Source organism: Antrostomus carolinensis, unplaced genomic scaffold (assembly GCF_000700745.2).
Source record: "Antrostomus carolinensis isolate BGI_N321 unplaced genomic scaffold, ASM70074v2 scaffold11486, whole genome shotgun sequence".
Taxonomy (NCBI): domain Eukaryota; kingdom Metazoa; phylum Chordata; class Aves; order Caprimulgiformes; family Caprimulgidae; genus Antrostomus; species Antrostomus carolinensis.
Window position 1 is genome coordinate 1 of NW_010322537.1, and position 23,054 is coordinate 23,054.

Genomic DNA, 23,054 nt, shown 5'->3' on the forward strand with positions numbered 1-23,054 from the left:
CTCCCCAGCCTTCCTGTAGGTCCCTTCAGGTGCTTGGTCACCCAGGGGAGCTGAGCAGCCACTGGGCAGTGGCTCTTGTGGGGCCGAGACCTGCAGTAGAAGGGATGGAGGGATCAGGTCAGGCTTGGGCTGTACCCAGGGGTTCCTCTGTCATTCAGGCCAGTGTGCTCAACTCACATTTTCAAGGCACTAGCTTTGCTTTACCCGACTGCAAGACTTCCAAATATTTCTAATTATTTTTCCTGTACATTCTGCTATTACGTGCAAATCTTATTTTTGATACTAAAAATAAAAAAAAATACATACTGCCTAAGCAAAATGAAGAGCTGTGATTCCTGGTTGGAAATGGGTTTAGCTCCAACCAGGGAGCAGCTGCCTGGCTTGGTGTCCCCTGCCCAGCCAGGAGGTTGCCTGCAGTGCTGTGGCTGGTCGAAGGGGTGATGGACCTGCACTCAGCGACTGGAGTTTTAAAATAAACCAAAATTGACAGCAGGGGAAAGAAACCACCACAACCACTGGAGCTAAATCCACCTGTGACCATTAATCAAGCCCCTAAAAATATATTGCTGTGTTTAATCCCAAACCACGAATTTACTGACTAAAGAATTATTGGAATAAATACTTCAAACAGTAAGGGCCATTTAAATCACTCGTGTATACCAGCAGACCTCAAAAAGTGCTCCAAAGGCAGTTTTTTTTTTTCTTGTGGACCAAATTAAGCCTTTTTTCCTTAACTGCCTTTCACTAGCACAAATATCCCCCACCCCACATATGACCCAACTTTGGTAAAAACTGACAGTTTCCAAAGAAACATTTCAAATAACATGAAAGAGATTTCCTAACTCAAAATCCTTCATGGGAATGTACTACTCTTTAAAAAAATATATATGTTTTTTAATTTTTTTTTTGTCCTTAAGATTTTTCCTACACCTGACAGGTGAAATTTGGACTTGAGATTGGAAAGTGAGATAAAGAAGCTAGATCTATTTATGCAGAATTATAGCATTTTAATTAAATAAGCTTTAGAAAAACCTGTATTCACCCTGTTTAGCAAGAAACATGGGAAAAGCAAAGAGATTTTTGCCTGAATTGGTTAAAGCTTTGTATATATTGTGTATAATAGTTGCTTTTTCACTAAGGCCGCTGGTGCCATCAGTGACATTTCTTGTTGCCGATGTGTTTTGTTCAAACTCTGCTTTGCACAAGGCTTTGTAAGAGGCTCTTTTTCCTGCCTTACTCCTCACGGTTAAGAAATCATACATTATAATTATTTATAAGTTTACAATTATTAAGGAAATTAAAAGATGACAATGAGAGGAAGGATTTAGTGATGATGGGGCAGAGCTTGAATTTGTAGCTGGAGCCGAGTAGTGTCTTTGAGTCATCAGAAACCAGAGATATGGCAGAAAAAATCCCTGCTGTGCTGTTGGGATGTTCATTCTGGCTCAGCACTGCCAGTGGTGAACTGATCCTCCTGAAAATTAGCTAAATGCTGCAAGAGATAGTTTTAAGCTCATTCAGTTCCTTGATCTTGTGTGTAGAAAGACCACACAAGGCATGGAGGGGAGCAGATAGGTTGGCAGACAAGAGCAGGATTTTGGTGATAATACTGAAATTCCAGCTGGAAATCGTGGTTAAAATGTAGTATTTTTTACAAGAGAAGAAGGTGGCAGGAGTTAACGTGGTGGGTGTGAATGTGGTGGATGGATAGGAAGTCTCATGCCAAGGGTCAACGTTACTACACAGGATTTTGCCAAATTCAGGGAGAGCTGGTGGTAGTTATTTTTGCTGTCCTCCAGGCCAAAGATAAGATTAATTTGCAGAAAATAAAAGTGTGAAAGTGATCTTGGATTTTGGGTTTAGTGAAGCAATGAAGGAAGGAGGTGACCTCTCTTCCGCTGGTGGTTGGTGAGAACAGATTAGACAAATTGTTGCTGTGTTTGTCCTGGGTACATCCCACCCTGCGGGTCCCCCAAGAGCTCTCCCATGACCACAGCCCTTGCACAACAAGGTTCATGGTGGTGCAGCTTGGAGAACTTAAATTAAAATCCAGTGGAGTAGCACAAATATTTTTCCATGTGGTGCCTCACACGACATCCCTGGTGGCCACTCAGTGGTTTCTTACCCAACGCTTGTTGGCCACCAAGGTGATCAATTTGTGGTCCCTCAAGGACCAGCAGTGCTTGGGTTATGTTTATGTTGGTTATGATGGCACCTCCATGGGCTCGAGTCAGGGTCAGATCCCCTTATCCCAGGCACTGTACCATTGCTGCTGAAGGAAAAAAACTTGTGTTGGAGGAAAGACAAACTAAAGGAGACTGAACAGATGAAGGAAAGGGGAAGGAAGGATGATATAACGAGCAAGTGGCACTGGGGCAGAATTAATACAGTGTTGCTAAATATAGACTTTGGATGGATTTCATTTTTAACGTTGGTTTAAGATAAGGGCTTGCACAGCTGATAGGAAAGGAGTTTTATTGCCCCTCCATAAACTTTTACATTCCTCTGAAGCATTTGCAGAAATGTTAACTGCTTGTGCTACCTGAGCTGCATCAGACACGTGCCCAGAGGTAGGCTTCATTGGTACCTGCTGTAAAAAAACATGTTTTCAAGTGGTTTTAATGATTATCTCTGCTTATGGTATTATAAACACTACTCCTCCTCATTTTTTTATCTTATAAAAATAACTAAATTGTAAGGGTCTTCTTTCAGAAACTAATTCTGTTATAACTCTTCCCTTCTTTCCTTAATAGCAGCTCATGCTGAAGTGTTCTCGTGCCCAGGCTGTCACGTGTGCAAGCAGATGGGGTAGCAGCTAATGACACTCACACCGTGGTCATACCATCTCCATAAGAAAAATGGAAACAAACTTTTTAGCAGGACCTATAGCAATAAGACAAGGGGTGATGGTTTTAAACTAAAAGAGGGGAGATTTAGGCTACATATAAGGAAGACTTTTTTTACAGTGAGGGTGATAAAACACTGGCCCAGGTTGCCCAGAGAGGTGGTAGGAGCCCCATCCCTGGAAACGTTCAGGGTCAGGCTGGACGGGGCTCTGAGCAGCCTGATCTAGTTGAAAATGTCCCTGCTGACTGCAGGGGTTTGGACCAAATGAGCTTTAAAGGTCCCTTCCCACCCAAACCATCCTATGATTCTGTGCCTGTGGAAAGCATGAGACCTGCACTGCTCCTCACCCCGGGGCCAGAATGTCCCACCAACATGCTCCAGCACGTGGGGTCTGAGACAGTGACTCCATGAGCAGAGGGAAGGTTGTCCTTACTGCCCCATGTCAAAATTCCTGCATCTACAGGCTGCAGCCGGAGAGACCTGACAGGATTCAAAGTCTCCCACCACATAGCAAGTTATATTCTGTCTTTGTCTCCGTCTCTCAAGGCGTTTGAGTAGGCTTAACAAGACACTAGGAACTGAAACAATAATATCTCTGTATCTAATGCTTACTGTAAGCAAAAGACAGATTACAAAATAGACTGTTTATTTTTAATTATTAATATGTTTGAGCTAGCAAACCTTCGCAGAGTTACGCGTTGTTTGTCATGGATGGAAAGGAGATGAACTGTTCAGCAATGGTATTAAAACCAATAATTATTCATTCTGGGCATGGCCATTTTTTTTTTCCCCAAGTGTATAATAAAAATTTTTCAAAGCATATACTGAGATAAGGCCAGAAAGGGTTGTGTTGAAACAAAAGATGGCAGAAATCAGGGTTTTCTTCCTAGTTTAGTGATAAACCTCTTTGCTTTGCTGTTCCTCAGTTTCCCAACTTATGACTTAAGTGCATTAGAATTATTTAATGGAGCTGAATGAAACAAGGGTGGATTTCAAAGTACAACTTCTTGTGCTCCCAGTAAAGAGAGAGCAGAGGTATCGCAGGGCTGTAGTTGACCAAATCAAATGCTGCTGGTAGAAGACTTGATCTCAAAGACATCTGCTGCAGTTGTCTTACACACCTCTGTCGTGCCTTCCCCAGCCTCCTCGGTGTAACATACACCGTGCATATACCATGACAGCCTTGGCAAAGAGAGATCAGTGCCCTTTATAAGACTACTCTTGGCACAAATTGGGGAGGATTTCTTGCAGCAAACGAAGAGGCTGTACCCAAGCCCCAGTAAAGCCTGAGCATGCTTTTGTAGCCCTTGCACACGCGCTGCTTTGCAGAGTCTTGCTCCAGCAAAGCCTTCCCGCCGTGGGGCAGGTCCAACACTGCCCAGCTCTCCTCTCCCCAAGGATACATCAGGGAAAATGCCTCCTCGGACTATTTACAGCGCTCTCCTTGCACCACACGAGAGGAATTATCTGCCTCCTCCAGCCCTCAGCTAATCCCTAAATTGCATCTATACTACTAAGCTTAGTTTATTTTCATTTCATCTTGTAGTTTTAAGTATTGCGAGGCATAAAATGGACATGCAAAGTGGTGCTTTAATTTTCAAGGGCAGGAAAGTGTTTTATTTTTAGGATGCTCTTATTGAGGAAAGAATCTCCGGCAGGTCTTATCTGGTGGCTAATAATAGTGACCCGGCGTGCCCTGAGCGGTGCCGGCGCTGCCGCCCTGCCCTTCTCACGCTGTCTGCTTACACCGTTTGCTTCTGTGCAGCTCATTAGAGCCTCCAAAATTACAGAGTCTATTAATGTAATAACAAGGTTTGCTCATAATTATTAACTCCTTGCGCTCTGTGTTATTACTGGAAGGGTAACATTCATAATTAGAGAGCACAAATATTTACTGTAAGCAGGTTTTCTGCGTATTCTTTAGAAAACCATCCACATGTCACCATTTTTAATATCACATTAGAAAATACTGAGAAGGGGTAGCTCATGGCCAGACAACCCTTTGAGATATACACATCCAATTGACAGTTTTCAAGCAATTCTCACTGTTAACTTAAATATAATTCTTGCTTCCTAGGAGCTTTTTATTTTTTGTATAGTCTGTTTATTGATAACAAATGGAGCAAATGGTGAATTAATTTCATATTATTGTCAGGTTAGTGCAATTCCACCAGTGCCTGTGGTGCTGCTCCCAGTTTGTTGTTACTGTTTGTCCCTGTACGCAGGAGAGAAGCATCAGCATCTCAATGCACCAAGTGCATATTATAAAAACCCATATTGAAGTTTGTAGTTTTTCTAAAACCAGAATTTGCTCTTGCAGTACAGCAGTGTTCCTGCAGCTTGTCATCAAACCAAGAAGCACACTTGAGAAAGTATAAATAGAAATTCATTTTAGTAATGCAAATCCCGCAGTCCTATTTTAGGCAGGGAAAATCCCTATATCTTTTTTTTTTTTTTTAAGAAATGTGATGGTCTAGTCTTAAGACTGGGTTTATTAGGGATTTAATCAACCAGTGTGTTACAGTGGCAATTCTCCTCTGCCATTTAAATATATCTGTTTCTGATTGATCTGGCTTTTACATGCTATAAATCCTTGCAAATTAGCTTTGGGTATGACCTCCTCCAGTAACTCACTCTGTTTTATTGACTTGAGTGTTTTTTGCAGATAAGTCCCCTCTCTTCTGTCTTCCATGGCTCCACTGGGAAAACAATAAAGTGAAGAGACAAAAAACAAGTTTAAAATATTTCACTCCCTCACCTTTTTTTTTTTCCCCTCCACTTTAAGAGTTGCTTTTTGTTTATTGATCACAGTGTCCCGAATTGCTTGTATGTATCTTAACGACACTGTTTAGTGACTTTGTAACGTTCTCTTTCTAATAGTTGGCGAGCACCAGCTGACTGGGCACAAAGTAGCAGTAAAAATACTCAACAGGCAGAAAATACGCAGCCTGGATGTGGTTGGGAAGATCAAACGAGAAATTCAAAACCTTAAACTCTTCCGGCATCCTCATATTATCAAACTGTAAGTAGCCTTTCTGCCATGTGTTCAGCTTACTCCTCCATCTGCAAAGACTTCACGTACACAGTTGACTTGGTTTCAGGAGATGGCTTAGAGGAGGTGAAAATGTTAGGTATGGGTCAAGTTTTTGCATGTTAAAGCCAAATGTTGCTTTTTGAGTCTCCCTCTAACTTAGGGGAGGACACAGGTGACGCTTTGAGAAACGATGGAAGATGTTTCTTCTATTGGGAGTCTGAGTTATTGTAACAGCCAACAGGCTGATGTCCCTGCGTCAAGTTTTGCTCAGCTGAACCAGTCCAAGCTTTCTTCTCTTCCAGGCAGAGGCCTTTATAAAGGTGTGTAGAGAGGGTCTGGCCTTTCCTGTGCTGGGATGCTATTAGGAGTTTTTGTGATGACCTTTTTTTGGCTTGGTACCTCCAGACTTGAAGCTGCTGAGAATTTTGCCTGAGGAATTACAGCACAGTCAGGCTCATAGAGGGAAGCTTTGGCCTGAAGTCAATAGGATTTACGTTTTAATGACCTGATTATCCAGAGCTTAAAGGAACATTTTTTAAAAATTTATTATTCAGACATAAGTTTTCAAAGTTGCCACTCTGATGAACCTGAATTTAAGTTGTAAATCAGCACCTGCACTCCAGCCTCTGGGATTCCTTCTCAATCCCCAGTTTGTGCAGCCAGTCCACGTTAATGAGGCACTCGATAATATCTTTGGCATTTCTATAAAAGAAAGCTGTTGAATGGTAACTGCAAGGATAAGTTGACATTTAGGTCAGCCTTAAAACTGGCATGAGATATAGCAAATACCTGGGACTTAGAAGCAAGGGAAAACAAATTCTCTCTACAGTTAAATAACTAACCATGCAGCAACTGTTGACTTTAGAGTAACTTCACAGTTCCATGGATTTATTGGAGAACAGATTGGTATTATTTCATGAAAAAGCCAGCAAGAGTTCTTAGCTGTGCATCCAGCGTCTTGGCAAGTTAAGTCCTGTTCATACATTTGTCAAAGTATTAAACCCTAAAAATTAAACACAGTTTAACAATATTCACAATAGTACATATTACAATTGTGAAGTACAATGATAAAGAAAAGGAGACCATGGTACATAAACCTCCCTTTTCAATAGCTTTTAAACTATATATAAAATAAATAGCCTGGCAATTAACAATAACTTAGATGTCTGGGTCCAAAGCACTGCAGAAAAATTGAGTTGATCCTATTGATTTTTACGGGACTATTACCTGTTCACTTGCTGATCTCTGAAAATTGTTTGAAATCTGTTTGTTTCAAATTACAACCCACAGAACTTCAGCTGTAAAAAAAACAAAAAAGCAAACAATAATGTGTTTGAAATAAAACAGAGGGGGATCTCAGCTGGTGCTGCTGTGAATTCCTGTAGCTGAACTGACCTCAGCTGATTACTGGCAGTTTCTACCGGCTGGGACCCTGCAATGCCTTTGCAGTGCTCAAGGATCATTTTGAATGAAAATGGAGAATAAATTTGCAAGTCAGGGGTGACAGGTTTTTTTTTTTCTTCATTTTAGAATATAGCAGGATTTAATATCTGAAAAATAACTTTTTGGGGTGCTCATCTTTTTTTCTGTACCTTTCCAAAAGAAGCTTCCTCTTCTGTCTAGAGTTCTTCTTTATCTTCTTTTTCTTTGTTAAGAGGGAAACCAAATATACCCCCCAGCTAACAACTCTTCATTTCTAAAGCTGTTGTTGCAGATCTTAACCAAAATAGAAATTTGAAAGTCAGGACAGTGCTAAATGTGATAGGATTGTCTGGCAGAGATTTCAGAGGATTATTAAAAAACTTGAAGAAAAACCATAGGTCTGCAAAAGACATTCCTAGACAAGTCGAAGATTATACCTGAAATAAGTGATGGCTTTTCAGAAGTGGAAAGCAATTATAAATGGAAGATCCAAACATGCTTATTTTAAGGGTTGACTTGAAACTCATAATCTCTTTAAAAACCTTTCCCTCTTCTTCTTAATCATGTTTTTTTCAAAATCCACTTGTGTTTTTGAAGGTACCAGGTCATCAGCACGCCAACAGACTTCTTCATGGTCATGGAATACGTATCTGGTGGTGAACTATTTGATTACATCTGTAAGCACGGACGTGTAAGTGCCAGTACCATGTCAGCCCAAACACTTGTGTGGGAAGAGGATGGTGTTTAGAAGCAAAACGACTGCTAAAGGGAATGTGGTTAAGGTTAAGGCCCAAAATAGAAGTTGCTTCACAGCAATCCCATCTGGAGTGTCTCCTACCCGTCTCGCACAAAAGTTGCGTGTGATTTTTTGCAGCGTTCTCTGGTGTATTTCGATACGCAAACCAAAATATCCAAAGTAACGTGTTGCTTAGTGCAAATATTTGGAAAACTAGCATATTTTTACGATTTTTAGCTATGGGTTGCCTGTCAAAACTCCCACAGTTCAGCAGCAGATTTACGTGTGTGCAGGGCATCGGGGGGGAAGAGCACTCGGTGTGGTCTCCATCCTGGTCATTCGCCTCCCCCTTGGCTCCACGTCAGGTTTTTGGAAGACTTTTGAAGGATGTGGCTTATCTGAATAACAATTTCAAATGCCAGTAATCCTGCTGGGTGTAAATCACTGAGGCACAGGTTGAGCCCATGAAATATGATATTATGGTTACAAAGAAAATCACTTGTGTCTGCCCCATGGACATCCTCCTAGGCAGGGAGCAATTGCAGGGCAAGGTGATAAAAATGGGCTGAAGTGGACATCCAGATTAAGGCTTCAGGTGAAGGATCAGCCCATCAGATGTTTCCTGTCTGTACTGAAAAAAGTCAATACATTTTCAATAAATTGGTTTAGATTAGTGCACTGCTTTATAGAGCTGAGTCCTTCCACTTTTCTACTTACAGTTCTGATTTCCAGCACAGTTTATCCATTTGGATGTTTTCAGTGACTAATTTGGATCTTTTCTGAACTTTCGCATTCAGAAACTAATTTTTTTCATGAAGAGAGTCTTTAGGAAGTCATCAGTAAAAATAATCATCATTTTAAATATAATTTCTGTAATGTAGCTCATTCAACTTCATAGCTAATACAGCTAATTAAAATCATCACAATATTCCACCTTTAGCTTTTTTTTTTTTTTCCCCAAAAGTCATCAGTAAAAATAATCATCATTTTAAATATAATTTCTGTAATGTAGCTCATTCAACTTCATAGCTAATACAGCTAATTAAAATCATCACAATATTCCACCTTTAGCTTTTTTTTTTTTTTCCCCAAAGCCATCTATCCATGAGAAATCGCTCCCTGTAGCATCCCCTGCAGTGTTTTGTCCAGCGTCATTCTGCATGGGCTGTATAGCAGAACTGGTCCCCTTGGGACAGCGGGCCATTGCCTCCATAGGTGCTACCAAGAAGTTCTCCTTGATAGCTCAGCTAAATTTAGGTTTCTAATTTCAACTCTGGGCTATATCATTTGCAAACATTAGCACATTATAAAATGCAAGGGGGGAAATCTGCTTTATTTGCTGCTTCTGGTGGAAAACACGCTGTGATTTTCTCTCTGCACCCTGGAATGTTTTGGCTCCGTGCTAAGTCACACCTTCCCTTGCCAGCTCTGCACGCAGACCAACCTTCAGAACTATTTCCTCTTGTACCTGTAGGTTGAAGAGGCAGAAGCTCGACGCCTTTTCCAGCAGATTCTCTCTGCGGTGGATTACTGCCACAGACACATGGTTGTGCACCGAGACCTGAAACCGGAGAACGTGTTGCTGGACGCGCACATGAATGCAAAGATAGCTGATTTTGGTATGTGACCCCAGCAGCATTCCAGAAATGCAGCCAGCTCTGAGGCGCTTGCTGGAGCGTGTCCGTGTAGCACGCCTTACAAAACCCAGAGCCTGTTTTCCTAACCACTAGCAGTTACTTTACCTGAAAAGCCCACAGTTATAAACACCGGCCTTTTTGCAAAAGCAGGGATTACTCATTGTAGGCTGCTTCTGAACTCACATTAAGAATGGAGCAGCAAGGTAATTTGTAAATCTTTGTTATGTTTTAGTACAATCACCTAATATAAAGATTTATCTAATTTATGTTTAAGACAGACCCAGTGCAGTTAATTCCAGGGTGAGCTGGCTGCGTGTGTTTATTTTCATGCATGTTCTCTGTACGTTTGGCCATGTGCTCTTGGCCTCACTTCATTTTACAAATGAGCAGTGACAGGAGCCTTTAAGTGGCATTACCAATTGAAATCCACTGAAATAGCTGGGCTACCAGCTCGGTCCCGGTGAGTCCTTTCTAGCAGTGATAAATCCTTTTGAAGATTTACTGATTTCACAACCCCACACAATTCCCATATAAATTAAGTGCTCTGGGATGAATTATGTCTCTTTTCCTCTGTGCTCTGGGATTTGCAACTTAGAGAAGCAAATTAGCCTAGAGTGAATATTCCTTGGTTGGATGTGAAAATAACAATAATAATAATAATAATTTGCAAATCAGCTCAAAGGAGTCTATCTAAATTATGTCAACAGTTCCCCTCCAAATTTCCCCCTCCACTTGCTATACCTCTCCTCTGCTGTGCAACAGAGAGTCCTCTGTGGCTGGACCTTCACATCAAACATCATTATGTAGTAAATGTCTTGCTCTTAGGGTTGTCCAACATGATGTCAGATGGTGAATTTCTACGCACCAGCTGTGGTTCTCCAAATTACGCAGCCCCTGAAGTCATCTCTGGAAGGTAGGACATTCCACTTCTAATCAGAGCCTATGTGAGCACATGGTCTTTAAATTTGTTCTTGGGATTGGAAACAGCTTTGCACATCTAGTAAAAGCAGCTGAATCTGTCCAGCCTGTATTTTAAGTTTGGGTGAATCTACTGGCAAAAATGTGAAAGTTTTCTTGGTTATTACATTTCCCAGTAGCGGTAATATCAAACCATGCTTTGCTAAAGATGTTTGCTTTGGAGAAATTATTAATAGCAGATGTTGACTGTTTATATTGCTAATTAAAGAGGGTGAAAATCATTCTTTGGATGCAAATACTGAGGTTTCAGATGGAAAGGCTTTTCCAGGCCACCCCATTCTCTCCTGCCCACCCACAATATAAAACACAGTGTTAATGAGGAAACCCATTCACTGACTGAAGAATCAGGAAGATCTTTAATCACTTCCTACAGTGTTAAACTCTAGTATTGAAAATACTTGTCTTGTTCCTTAAGCTCAGGGTTTTGTTCATGACAGTAGGCTGAACCTTCATAACTTTGTTTGGATTGATGAATTGAATTGACAAACCTCCAGTGTGGTTGCATCTCTCAGCGTGCAACATCTGTGCAACACATGGCATGTTGAACACACTCTGCAAGGTTGAATTAGACTTCACCATGTTGATACAGAAGTGTTACCTTCAACATTTTGCTGCCAGGAACCTAAGTTACAAAGAATGGACTTATTTCCCTAACTCTATAATTGCATAGCAAGGATGCAAATACAAATTTTCAAATTTTCAGTCCTCTGTATGGTCTTTCAAACTGCCCATGTCATTACCTTCCCCATAGTTTTGAATCACACTTTGCATGAGCATTAGTTTTCCTAATACAGCTTATTTTTGCCTATAACTCTAGCTTTTAAATACAACATTTTGTTCAAAGTGTCTTAGCTGTGATTATGATTATTTCATCCATGTTTACACCAGTGCAAGTGTTGGCAGAGTATCCTAGGAATTAGACCAGCATCCAAAAACCCTGTTGTGACTACAGCTCTATGTGTGAAAGCAAATAAATCCTCATTGTCAAGAGGGGGACAAAGCCAGAAACTCTACTGGGATTCCAAAAAAATGTTATTTCCATGTCCTTTTTCAATAAAGGCCAAAAGTACTTTTGTTTGAGTTTGTATAAGCGACAAGGCACATGGCAGATTAACGAGTCCCTGCAGTCCCAGTGTGCAGAGCCTGATCATTCCAAGGATACAGGCAGTACAGCTTATTAACAAGAAAAGTAGGAAAGAAAAACAAAACCAAGCCTACATGTTGCCCTTTTTTCACTGGCTACTGCTGCAGCCCTCCAGCGTAAGTACTGCTTACCATGTCTTGATTTTTATACCCCTGAATTATATGCCAAGCTGCCTTCTTCTCAAAGCTATAGCAACGTAGGAGAGCTGCGTTTGTGGGGCAGAGGCAGGATCTGCTGTTGCTGCAGCAGGGTGGGTGTGTGGGGGGTGAACTGGATCCCAGTTCCTGCTGCCTTTGCTGGGTAGAGCACAAAAGCAGTCGGCTGGAGCAGTCAGAAGGCTGGAGCACCTCTCCTGTGAGGACAGGCTGAGGGAGTTGGGGCTGTTCAGCCTGGAGAAGAGAAGGCTCCGGGGAGACCTTCTAGTGGCCTTCCACTACCTGAAGGGGCTCCAGGAAGGCTGGGGAGGGACATTTGACAAGGGCAGGGAGTGACAGAACAAGGAGCAATGGCTTTAAACTAGAAAGAGGGGAGATTTAGATGAGATATTATGAAGAAATTTTTTGCTGTGAGGGTGGTGGGACAGTGGCACAGGTTGCCCAGAGAAGTTGTGGATGCTCCTCCCTGAAAGTGTTCAAGGCCAGGTTAGATGAGGCTTTGAGCAACCTGGTCTAGTGGAAGGTGTCCCTGCTGATGGCAGGGGGGTTGGAACTGGATGATCTTTAAGGTCCCTTCCAACCCAAACCATCCTGTGATTCTGTGAAAAGAATTGGTCTTTCTATCTGTTGCAGTCGGGCACGGAGGCAGGACCCAAGGAGGCATCTAGATAATTGTCCCTGTTTCCAAAATGCCCATACTTTGCTGCTGTCCCTGACCTGAGCAGGGAAAGTCTCAACAAGCAGAGCTGGTGATTTGGTGGTGTTTGGAGAATGACCACATGCTTTACTGGTGCTTTTTGTACCCTAGTGTGTCTGCAGTGCTGCTTTACAGGAGGAGGAAGTGCAGGATGCTGAGGTTTCGTGAAGAGAGCCCTGTATTTGTATTTCAACCTCTGTATTTTGGTAGGATTTTACAGCCCAAGGATAGGCACTGCCTCCCAAAATCTCTTGAGAAAGCATCAGTTGGAGCAATAAGAGATAAGCAAATGAAGTACACGAGCAGCAGCAAAACCCATCTATTTGGGGTCTCCCAACTTGGTGATGCCAGGGAGCCCATTAGCAGCTTGTCGGAAGCGGGAGCGCTTGCCTGCCAGCACGCAAACTTCAACTGAAAATAAACACTCAGAGATACAGGATCTGCTGCTATTTCATCTGCCTCGCTGAATGAACAGAAATTGCTGGCTGAGCCCTTGGGTGAAGGAGAAAACAGCCTGGGAGATCTCTTGGAAATGTGAGGGTTGGCAGGGTCTGGCAGAGGCAGGGATGCACACGGCCATCCAGAGGAGCCAGGGCAGCCCACACCAGCTCTACCATGGCTTTTCTCCTTGCCTTTGGGGGATTTTGGCTTAGACAGGTTTGGTTGGGGGCATCCACGTGAGCTGTGCTGGGGTGGGCTGTGGTCTTGACTGCCACAAAGCTGGCAGTGGTTCCCCAGTGGGACCCTGCACCCTAACTAAGGAGAAGAGGACAGGGGGTGACACCTTTCTCCTGCCCTTGCCTTTGCACAGGCTGTACGCTGGCCCCGAGGTGGACATCTGGAGCTGCGGCGTTATCCTCTACGCCCTTCTCTGCGGCACTCTGCCTTTCGATGACGAGCACGTCCCCACCCTCTTCAAGAAGATCCGTGGGGGTGTGTTTTACATCCCCGAATACCTCAACCGCTCCGTTGCCACTCTCCTCATGCACATGCTGCAGGTTGACCCCCTCAAGCGAGCAACCATCAAGGACATCAGGTCAGCCCAGGTGGGATGGGGTGGGTTGGCTGTGTTCAGGGGGCTCCGATGGACTGGTGGCAGAGGATGGTGGCTGTCCTGGGGGTCACCTGCTGGCAGTGGGCAGGGTGCTTTACAGGAGTAGTCAGCTAATCCAGCTGGTTTTTGTCCCAAGTGATTCAAGGAGCACTGCTGCACCCTTTGGTTCTGATGGAGAGGTGGGTGCTGCTGGCTGGCAGTGGATGATGATGAACAGGGTGACTATTTTTTTTATATATATTTATATATATAAAATGCTATTTTATTGCATTCTAAAGTAGCCTCAAAAATCTCTTAATAGTGCTTAGCAAAACCAGTTATATCATGCAATAATCATAAGAAAATATCCACCAGCCATTTTTAATTACATTATTTCAAGACCACCTCCCTCTGGGTGCCAGTTCAGAATAAGAAGGTAATCATTGGACTTAGTATCTATCCAATTAAAAAAGAAAAGAAACACAAGAATTGCTAATTTAATCCTTAAATGTCGGATATAGTTTAAAATGTGAGCAAATGGTTCATCTTTAAATGCAGTGAAGTTTTCTTGTCTAGTCAGTGAGTGCAGTGCCTGTGAACCTTTTATCTGCATGCATCACTTTGGAAATTCAAGGTACAGGGAACAGTTGTGCTCTTAAGCAGATATTTGTGCCTGCAGAGATCATTAAGAGTTCATGGCTGGTAGCAGGACTTCAAAACTCTCATAGTCTGAGTCATTTTAGAAATGTTTTGTAAAACTGGAGCCCAATACACATTTTATGAAATTTATAGTAATGGTTACATCTAGCTGGTGTGCTAAGCATACATGTAAATGTTCCTGGGACTTTCAGGAGTTCTCAGGTTTTTAATGCATTTGCAATGGATGGCCTTAATTTTACCCTTCAAGTAAAACCAAGTAAAATGCCTTTTTTATTTCTTAAGTCTGTAAGACTAAAGGATTTAATTACATGTTAGGGCAGCAGCACGTGTGGGAAGATTACAGCTGATACACAGAACCTATAGACAAGCCTCTCTATGGCATTCAGCCACTTAATTATCAGTGACTTCATTGTAAAGCAGTGGGAATCGGGTACCTGGATAGCTTTGATGCTCTGTATCTCTATCAGACCTAATAATTAAAAAGCATGAGCATCTCCTAAATGCTGAGGTCTTACTCCAGAGCCATGTGAGCAAGCAGCCACACTTGCAAGGTGTTATCGTTGTTGCCGTACTGGGGGCAGGGCTGGACTGAGCTCCCTATTTTGCAGCTGAGGGTTAGTTTTAGCTAGACCAAGCAATACAGGTGAGGTGTATGCAGCCAGCCAGTTTTGCATCCCCACCTCCCATGCCAGAAGACTTATTATGGCCACCTCATCTCCAGTTTAAAAACTGCTGCACTTTTATGAATGTAGACCTGATTTTGTTGGCCAGTGCCTTCATGGCTTGGTGATGGCAAGAGAGGATTTGGGGTCACCAAGCTGGAAACACATTGCTTATTCCTCAATGAAAAGCTTTAACCACCAAGACAAAGCTCCTTGGATGCTTTTGGGGAGAAAGCCTGGGATTGGTGGCAGTGATTTACTTTGCATAGAGCTCACGGCAGCTCCTCTTTGCCTTTCCCCAGGGAGCATGAGTGGTTCAAGGAGGAGTTGCCCAGTTACCTGTTCCCAGAGGACCCTTCCTACGATGCAACTGTCATTGATGACGACGCAGTTCGGGAAGTTTGTGAAAAATTTGAATGCACGGAGTCAGAGGTGATGAACAGCCTGTACAGCGGTGACCCTCAGGACCAGCTGGCAGTGGCCTACCACCTGGTCATTGACAACCGGAGGATCATGAACCAAGCCAGCGAGTTCTACCTTGCCTCCAGCCCTCCCACCGGCTCCTTCATGGACGACAGCGCCTTGCACATCCCTCCCGGGGTGAAGCCACACCCTGAGCGGATGCCGCCATTGATAGCAGACAGCCCCAAAGCGCGATGTCCTTTGGATGCCCTCAACACCACAAAGCCAAAACCCCTGACTGTCAAAAAGGCCAAGTGGCACCTGGGGATCCGCAGCCAGAGCAAACCCTATGACATTATGGCCGAGGTGTACCGCGCTATGAAACAGCTGGACTTCGAGTGGAAGGTAGGGAGTCCTGCTGCTTCCTGGTGGTGGTTTTCAAGAGTTGTTTCATGAGCTGAGTTGCTCAGGGAGGTTAGTGAGTACAGCTTCACCTGTTTCGAAACAAATGACCACACCTTGAGATCATCCCTGCTATTTCTCAGTAATACAAATGCACTGAATTAAGATGCTATCTGGGGTTTAATATCTGTAGTGTTTATTTATGGTATGAAATAAGAGTTTTCTTTCTGAATGCTCTAAGCCTCTGGCTGGAAAGATGATTCTGCCTTGTTTAGCTGCAGGGAGAAGAGAAGTCAGTCATATTTCTAAGTTTAGTGGCTAATTCCTTGCGAGGTTATCTCAAGTGCTCCTGAGCTTGGGTCTTATCAGTCACTTGTCCTGAAATGGGACGATATGCATCTTAAAAGATGCACAGATGAGGGACAGGGGGGTGTTGGGGGCAGGAGTTTATACTGTTGATTTGGTGGCATTTTCCTCCATGGAGATGGAACGGTGCCCATGGACCAGACACACCTTCAGACATTTACTGCTTCTCTGGTTTAGGGCTCAGCTTCTTGAAGCTTGATTTAAACCCAGGTGGCATTTTAGTTGACAGTACTCACTTCAGATATTTCTTCAGAGCTACGCAGCATTTAGTCACAATCTTTGTCAAAGTCAGATGAGGAAATCCCTAAGTCAGCCCTTAATATTTACTGCTGAGCCCCATTCCCAACATCTCAGTGCAGTCGCTGACATGATCTCTCCTGACTCATGGTCTTTCACAGCAGCCTTGTGTGAGCAGCAGGAGCAGGTAAGGAGAATTTCTGCCCAGATACTCATCATCTCCAGAGGAGGTACCCTTCTTGTTCCAGGTCCCAAGGGTGGGACAGTGTGAACATCACTGTGCTGCTTCTTGAAAGTGTCCCATCTCCTTCTTACTTTTTATATATTATGTATTTAAAGCCAAGTAGCACCTAGAAGCCCGATTTCACCGCACTAGCCAGGAGATGGACTGTCTCCAGATGCATATGCCTACATCAGCCAGACATTTGTTAGCTGCATGGTTTTGCAGAGAGTGAACAAACCCAACGTATTTCTGGTACAGCTTCACTTACCAAGTCAGCCCAACGTCTTCACGTAGGCAGTGGAGCTTATTTTGTACGAGGAGGTTTCACAATAGTCTTTCCCACCCTAAGAATAACTTCAGATGTGACTCTTGATCGAAATAGCTTTCCCATCCATGCAACCACTTCATAAATATAACACAGAGAAAAGATCTCATTGCAAATGAGATGCAGCAGATTGTGGGGTGGGAAGCGGCAAGAGAAAATACACAGCTCAAGGCTGATTCACAAACACTGAATTTAGCTGTGCCCATGGAAAGGTTACTCTCCCCAGCTGCCCAGCCTGCCCTGGTTTCACAGGTATGGTCCTTGGACATGGTCCACAAGTGGACTTTTGGCTCATTTGGCCGTTACTGCTAATGAGGGAGGAGCAGCATCAGTTTGTTGCCTGACAGATGGGTCACAGCAGCTTCATCTCCCAGCAGCTGGTGAATCAAAACCTAAGCAGCATTTTTAAAGACAGCTTTTAGGAGGAAATAGGATATGAAGCCATATGCTTAATTTTACAGGCATTGTTCTTTCTAGAAGCTGTTTTTCTCAAAAGGTGTCTTGTTAGTATTTAGAAGAAAGTAAGGAAAGAAATGTTCTTCTAGCTATCTTGATTCTCACTCCTGAAAGCAAGTTACCCATTGCAGGTGGTGAACTCCTACCATCTCAGAGTACGCCGCAAGAACCCAGTGACGGGCAATTACGTGAAGATGAGCCTGCAGCTCTACCAGGTTGATAACCGCAGCTATCTCTTGGACTTCAAAAGCATTGATGGTAAGTGGGAAATGATGCAATGTGGGATGTAAACCACATAAAATTGTAAGTTTGGAAATTTAAAAAGAAAAATTAAAAATCATTCTTTGCATTTCAAAATGCTTATGCAGCTGTTTCAAGTCAACGAAAGCCCTTTTGATCCATTCGTCTCCACTGCTGTTACTAGTGCCTTACCAAATATGTGTTGCAGATGCCAAACTAATGCCACTTTTTTTTTTTTCTTTTCTTTTTTTATATTCAAGATGATGTGATGGAGCAAAGGTCAGGCTCCTCCACACCCCAGCGCTCCTGCTCTGCTGCAGGCTTGCACCGGCCGAGGCTGAGCATCGATGCCGCCGCGGCCATCGAGTGCCAGTCGCTGATGGGCTCTCTGAGCGGCTCCTTCGTTGGCAGCATCCCCTCGGTGACACCGCGCCTGGGGAGCCACACCATGGACTTCTTTGAGATGTGTGCCAGCCTGATCATGGCCCTGGCTCGTTGACAGGTGGCACCAAAGCACTGGTCCCTCTGCACACGGTATTGCACTGTGAGGATCTGGTCTGACTTATCGTTCCATGTTTTTTCTGCTTTGTTCTTCCTCCTCCTCCTCCTCTGCCCCTCACCGCTCCAGAGGCTGTGACACAGAGCCACTTCCAGACCCAAAACATTCTCCCCTCTAACAAGGCACTGAACAAATTAAGAATTAACTTTATTTCACTCATTACTCCATGGTGAATTGTATCCCATACCCTTTTTTACCAAGTGAACCCGATGGGAAATGTCGGCATGGCTGTAAAGTAGCAAGTGTATCACTGAGTTTTTGGAAAACACCTCCCCCTTGGTTCATCCTGAGTTAACAGAGCCATGGCTAAGCTTTCTGTGATGTCGGTAGCATGCGGTGAGGTTGATGTTGTATCCCCTTTGCTGTGCAGAGCAGGGGCAGGATGGGCTGAGCCAGGTCAGAGGGTTGACCAGGAAGTATGTGAAACAGAGCGGAGGAGTGATGAAGTAGGTCTGTGGCGTTCGTACCCACGTGCCAGCGGGGCTGCTGGCCTCTGCTAGCACTTCCCTCCTAAAACTAGCATCTGCTTAGATGCTCCTGCACTCGTGCAATATGCCATCTGTCCCCTCTGGTTTTTTTTCCTCTGCTAAAGATGGGGAGGGAAGGTGGGATGTGCAAAGATCCTGTTGCGAATGTGCCCTTGGGAAAGCCTCCACGTGTCAAGCCTTTGCAGAGGAGTGTCCTGTAAGATGCTTTACTTCCTCCTCCTGAGAGCGCTGGACGGCACTGACCTGCTCACCATGTTCAAAGGTGAAGGCTCCCTGCCTGTTTTCCAGCCTTTAATCATCATCCAACCTCCCCTGCCACACCGCCAGCTCCAGGGGCCGAATCCAAAGCAGGGTTCAGATGAGCCACCCGAAAACCCATCACTTTGCCCCTGCTTCAGCTAAGGGTGAGGATCATCACTGCTGGGCAAGAGCCAGCAGCATCGCACAGCTCCGATGAGCATTTACCTCTCACCTTTCTCATAGGAAGCTTTCGCCGGTTGTCACCACCCTAAAATTGCTGCCAAATCTGCCTTCTCTGCCGTCCCCCCGCGCAGCTGCGTGCCGCCGGAGACTCGCTTTTCATGCCGAAGGGCTTTCCCGTCCCACTGCTGCTCACCGGACTGTGACCTGCACCACTCCGCTGATAAGGCAGGGATATCTGAATTCAGAGTTTTACTGTTTCTTTACTACTGGCTATCTGAAGGATAGGATTTTATTTTTTAAGACAAATTACGGAAATTTTTAAGGTTAAATTCTTGTTATTCAAGGGTAAACTCTTATGCGTGTGTGACTTCTTTATTTAAAAGAATTATTATTTTTTATTACATAGACTTAATCTAATGGGCAGTGTTGGCATCTGCTTGGCTTTGCTACAGTATTTAATTCCATCTATTTGATTGCAAAGGAACATAATAGTCTAATCAGTCAAGGAACAAATGCTTTATGAAAACTTTGCCAAAAAAAATCCTGGGTGGGTTTTTTTTTTTTTTCCCTTGGGTTTGTTTTGTTTTAAGAAACAAAGCAAAGGAGAACTTGAGCAATGTTGCTTGTCCCAGGTATGTGATCATTCAACTTAAAAAAAAAATAATAATTATCCATCTTTTTGATAGCTTCTTATGATCCATCAAGGTTTTTTTGTACAGTTGCACTTTAATTTATACTTTCTGCAAGTTTCTATGAGAAGCAAGGAAGAGAACAACACATTAAACCTTTTGTACTAATCATTTTAAGTAACGAAGACAAATATGGGATATTTTTGCCATCTACTGGCAGTTAAGTGGACGTTTTCAGCTTTGAAGTCCCTTTTTTTAAAAAAAAAACAAACACAAAAATGCCTTACTTTTGTTACAGATTACGCTTGGGTTCTCACTAACATGACTTTACAGCTCCAATTTTTCCAGAAACCGCACAAAATAGAAAGCTTCCAAAAAAAAAAAAAAATCAGTTTTGCTGTTGAGTTCTCATACACTAAATCCAGCGCATCAGTGGTTGGATTATAAACCCGGCAGCAGAACAATTTTGTTTTCAGAAGAAACACTGGAAATATTTGTAGTACTGCTAGGTTTTGTAATGAGCTTTTTTATTATATTATCATTATTAAATAAATACTCTGGGTTGGAGGATAGCTTTGGTCCTCTGCCTGGTGGCTATCGGATGATGCATGTCTCCAGTGCTGTGGTGTGAGCGGGTCATACCTGGTGAGGATGGAGAATCTGGAGTCCTGCATGCCAAAAAATAAAACCACCCCAGAGCCAAAGCTGAGTAGCACCCAGCTCTTGAGCAGCTTTTAGATCAGTGCTGAGACCTGAGCAAATGCTGAGCAAACAGCCCTAAATTGTTTTGGATGCTGGAGATAAGTCCCTTTGGAAAGGAGCAGGAGGGGGCAGCTCAGCAGCTGTAAGGACAGACATTAATTTCCATTGAGGAAACAGTTAGGAATGTCCATACCCCTGCCATGAAATGTATTGGAAATGTAAAAGGCTGTTTAAATCATCACTCCCAACTTAAGCATCTTGCCAAGTCAGTTGTCCTGGAAACACCTGTAGCTCAGTGGATAAGGGGCTGGTGCCTTAGATACAATCTGCAGTTCAGGAGCATATAGATGTACAGATGTCTTGCCTTAAAATTACACTTGTCCTCTGGGATTTCCTTACCCAGCAGAACTAATACTATTAAATGGCAGCAAATGCCCTTGGGAGGAAATATTTGCTTCCTGGAGGCGGGTGGGATTTCTAAATGGTAGAATAAGCCTTGTAGCACTTGGCATCTTCTCAGATCCATGCAAACATTAAATCATATATGGATCTGCTACACCAGTCCTGCCAAGGAGGCAATAAAAGCATCTGAGTTTTCCATATGGAGAGAGACAAAGGGATGGAGCAACTTTGCTGCTCAGTGTCAGCAGTAGGACTGATAGAAGTACCTCCTTGATGAACGCATCGGACTAAACTGTCCATTACAGCCTTAGCCAAATCCACGTTGCATTTTGAAATATTTTGAGAAGTTTAACTTTATTTATTTATTTATTTATTTATTTTACCTTCAAATAGGCTGTTTCTGATTCCCAGCTGCATTTAAGCTGCTGACCTCTGCTTACATTTTCCAGAGGAAAAGTTTAACTTTTATGCTGTTACTTTGTGGTCGGGTTTTTTTTGAGTTATGCTGGTACATGCATGAGCATCAGGAAAAGCAGGGTAGATGTATTTGAACTACAGAAACTTGAATTACTCCAAGTGCAATTCTTCCAAAGCCACTGGACAGCTGTGCTTCACAAGTCACAAATTCACCCAAACTTTGCTTCAGCCCAAGGGGAGAGAGACAAAAATGCAAAAAGGGGATTGAGTTCAGTTAGGCTTCAGCATCCTGGATGAGTTAATTCAGAAATAGCTTGGACTATACTAGTTGGAAAATATATATATGTATATATTATATATGCATACATAGATTTAAATATAATATATATATGTATATATTATATATGCATACATATATATATTAAAAATGTAGGTAGCATCACGGTCATTGGCCTCTCATCTTTATTTGCCCAGCAGGGTAGGTGTGTGCCCTGGACTCCTGCCATCACACACACTAATCCCGGTGTGTGAGAGGACCCAGATAAAGGGGATGATATTTTTACACCCTCTTCTAGGTAAAGCCCATGAGTAGCTCATCTGACCCCGTTAGACTCAGTGTGGCCTGGGCCAGGGAAGGGAGGAGAGGTGGCATCGGGAGCCGTGAGCATCCTGCCCTTCCCTGGTGCCGACGGTTTGGGGCAGTTTTGTTTTCAGGAGTCAGAGCTGAGCAGGTGAAGGCAGCAGGATTTTTTTTTTTTCTCTTAACAGGTCAGAAATGCATCTTCAGTGTGTGTGTCTAATTTAACATTTCAGGAGGTGTGTAGAAGCACAGGGGTGTATATGGGCAGTGTTGTAAAAAATGAAGCAACTGGTTAGTATCTGTTATATATACTTTTTTTGTGTGTAATTATAATGCCATTCATATTGGAATAGATGAAGTTCAAACAAAATAACCATTCTGTCTACTCCTTTTCATTTTACTGCTCTTTACCATCAATTGTCTTGTGTGCACCCATATAGAGGGAAGAGACACCTATGCACAAGACATGAAATTGTGCCTTCAACATCCATTAGGACTGCTGGAAGTCACAGCTTTATTTCAGGAGGTGCACAAATCCCTCAGTTTATGCAGAATCCCACCGGTGAGACATGCAGGCCGTGTTTCTAAGTACTTGAAGTACCATTTGTTGTGCAATTATTTGGCTTCACTCTTTTATTAGCTGAGAGGAAAAGGAGAAGAAGGAAGGATCACAGATCCATCCCTTTGGGTGAGCCAAACAAATCCTCACTCCAGCTCCTGCAGTATTTTACTGGAAAGTTTTATGATTCATTTTTGTTTCAGGTGTATGATGTACCTAATAGAGTCGCCTTTTTTAAGGTCTTTGGTATGGGCTTTCCATTTAGCGCTTTCCTTTGGCTTCCTTAGCCCCTCCCTTATATATTCCTTCTCATCATTCACTTATAAAAAAAAAGCAAGAGCTTCCTATAATTCTGAATTTCCAGTCTGCCTCCTGGATGTGGAGTTAACAATTCATTCAGAGGTACCTCACTGCCATGCCTGAGAGATGAACTGGTTTTCAGAATTCCCACATTATAACTGTTGACCAAACACTGACTTTTGCTGAGAGCAAACCTGGCATCACATGTATTTGATGCACATATCTTTGCTCGTTTTGATCATCAAAGTTAGGAGAACTGGAAGGTAAATCAGAGCTCTAGCTGCAAAGCATGAGTATACTTTTGGTGTTAAAAAAGGTTTTCAACAAAAGCCTTGGAAT

General features: G+C 43.1%; 1 protein-coding gene across 1 annotated transcript; it reads left to right on the top strand.

Annotated features, from left to right (window-relative positions):
- The first annotated feature begins 5,732 nt into the window (after positions 1 to 5,732).
- PRKAA2 (protein kinase AMP-activated catalytic subunit alpha 2) lies at positions 5,733 to 18,155 on the top strand. Its single transcript, XM_010170268.2, has 8 exons — positions 5,733 to 5,869; positions 7,901 to 7,994; positions 9,514 to 9,658; positions 10,502 to 10,589; positions 13,462 to 13,686; positions 15,308 to 15,812; positions 17,548 to 17,674; positions 17,917 to 18,155. Exons 2-8 carry the CDS (start codon positions 7,935 to 7,937, stop codon positions 18,153 to 18,155), a joined length of 1,389 nt encoding a protein of 462 aa, XP_010168570.2. The 5' UTR covers positions 5,733 to 5,869; positions 7,901 to 7,934.
- Positions 18,156 to 23,054: the final 4,899 nt, after the last annotated feature.

Bases quoted from the DNA above. Each gene is read 5' to 3' on its own strand.
- PRKAA2 (XM_010170268.2), top strand. From the start codon at position 7,935: ATGGTCATGGAATACGTATCTGGTGGTGAACTATTTGATTACATCTGT. The intron at 10,590-13,461 runs GTAGGACATTCC...GCCTTTGCACAG, and splicing joins CCTGAAGTCATCTCTGGAAG to GCTGTACGCTGGCCCCGAGG. The intron at 15,813-17,547 runs GTAGGGAGTCCT...TACCCATTGCAG, and splicing joins AGCTGGACTTCGAGTGGAAG to GTGGTGAACTCCTACCATCT.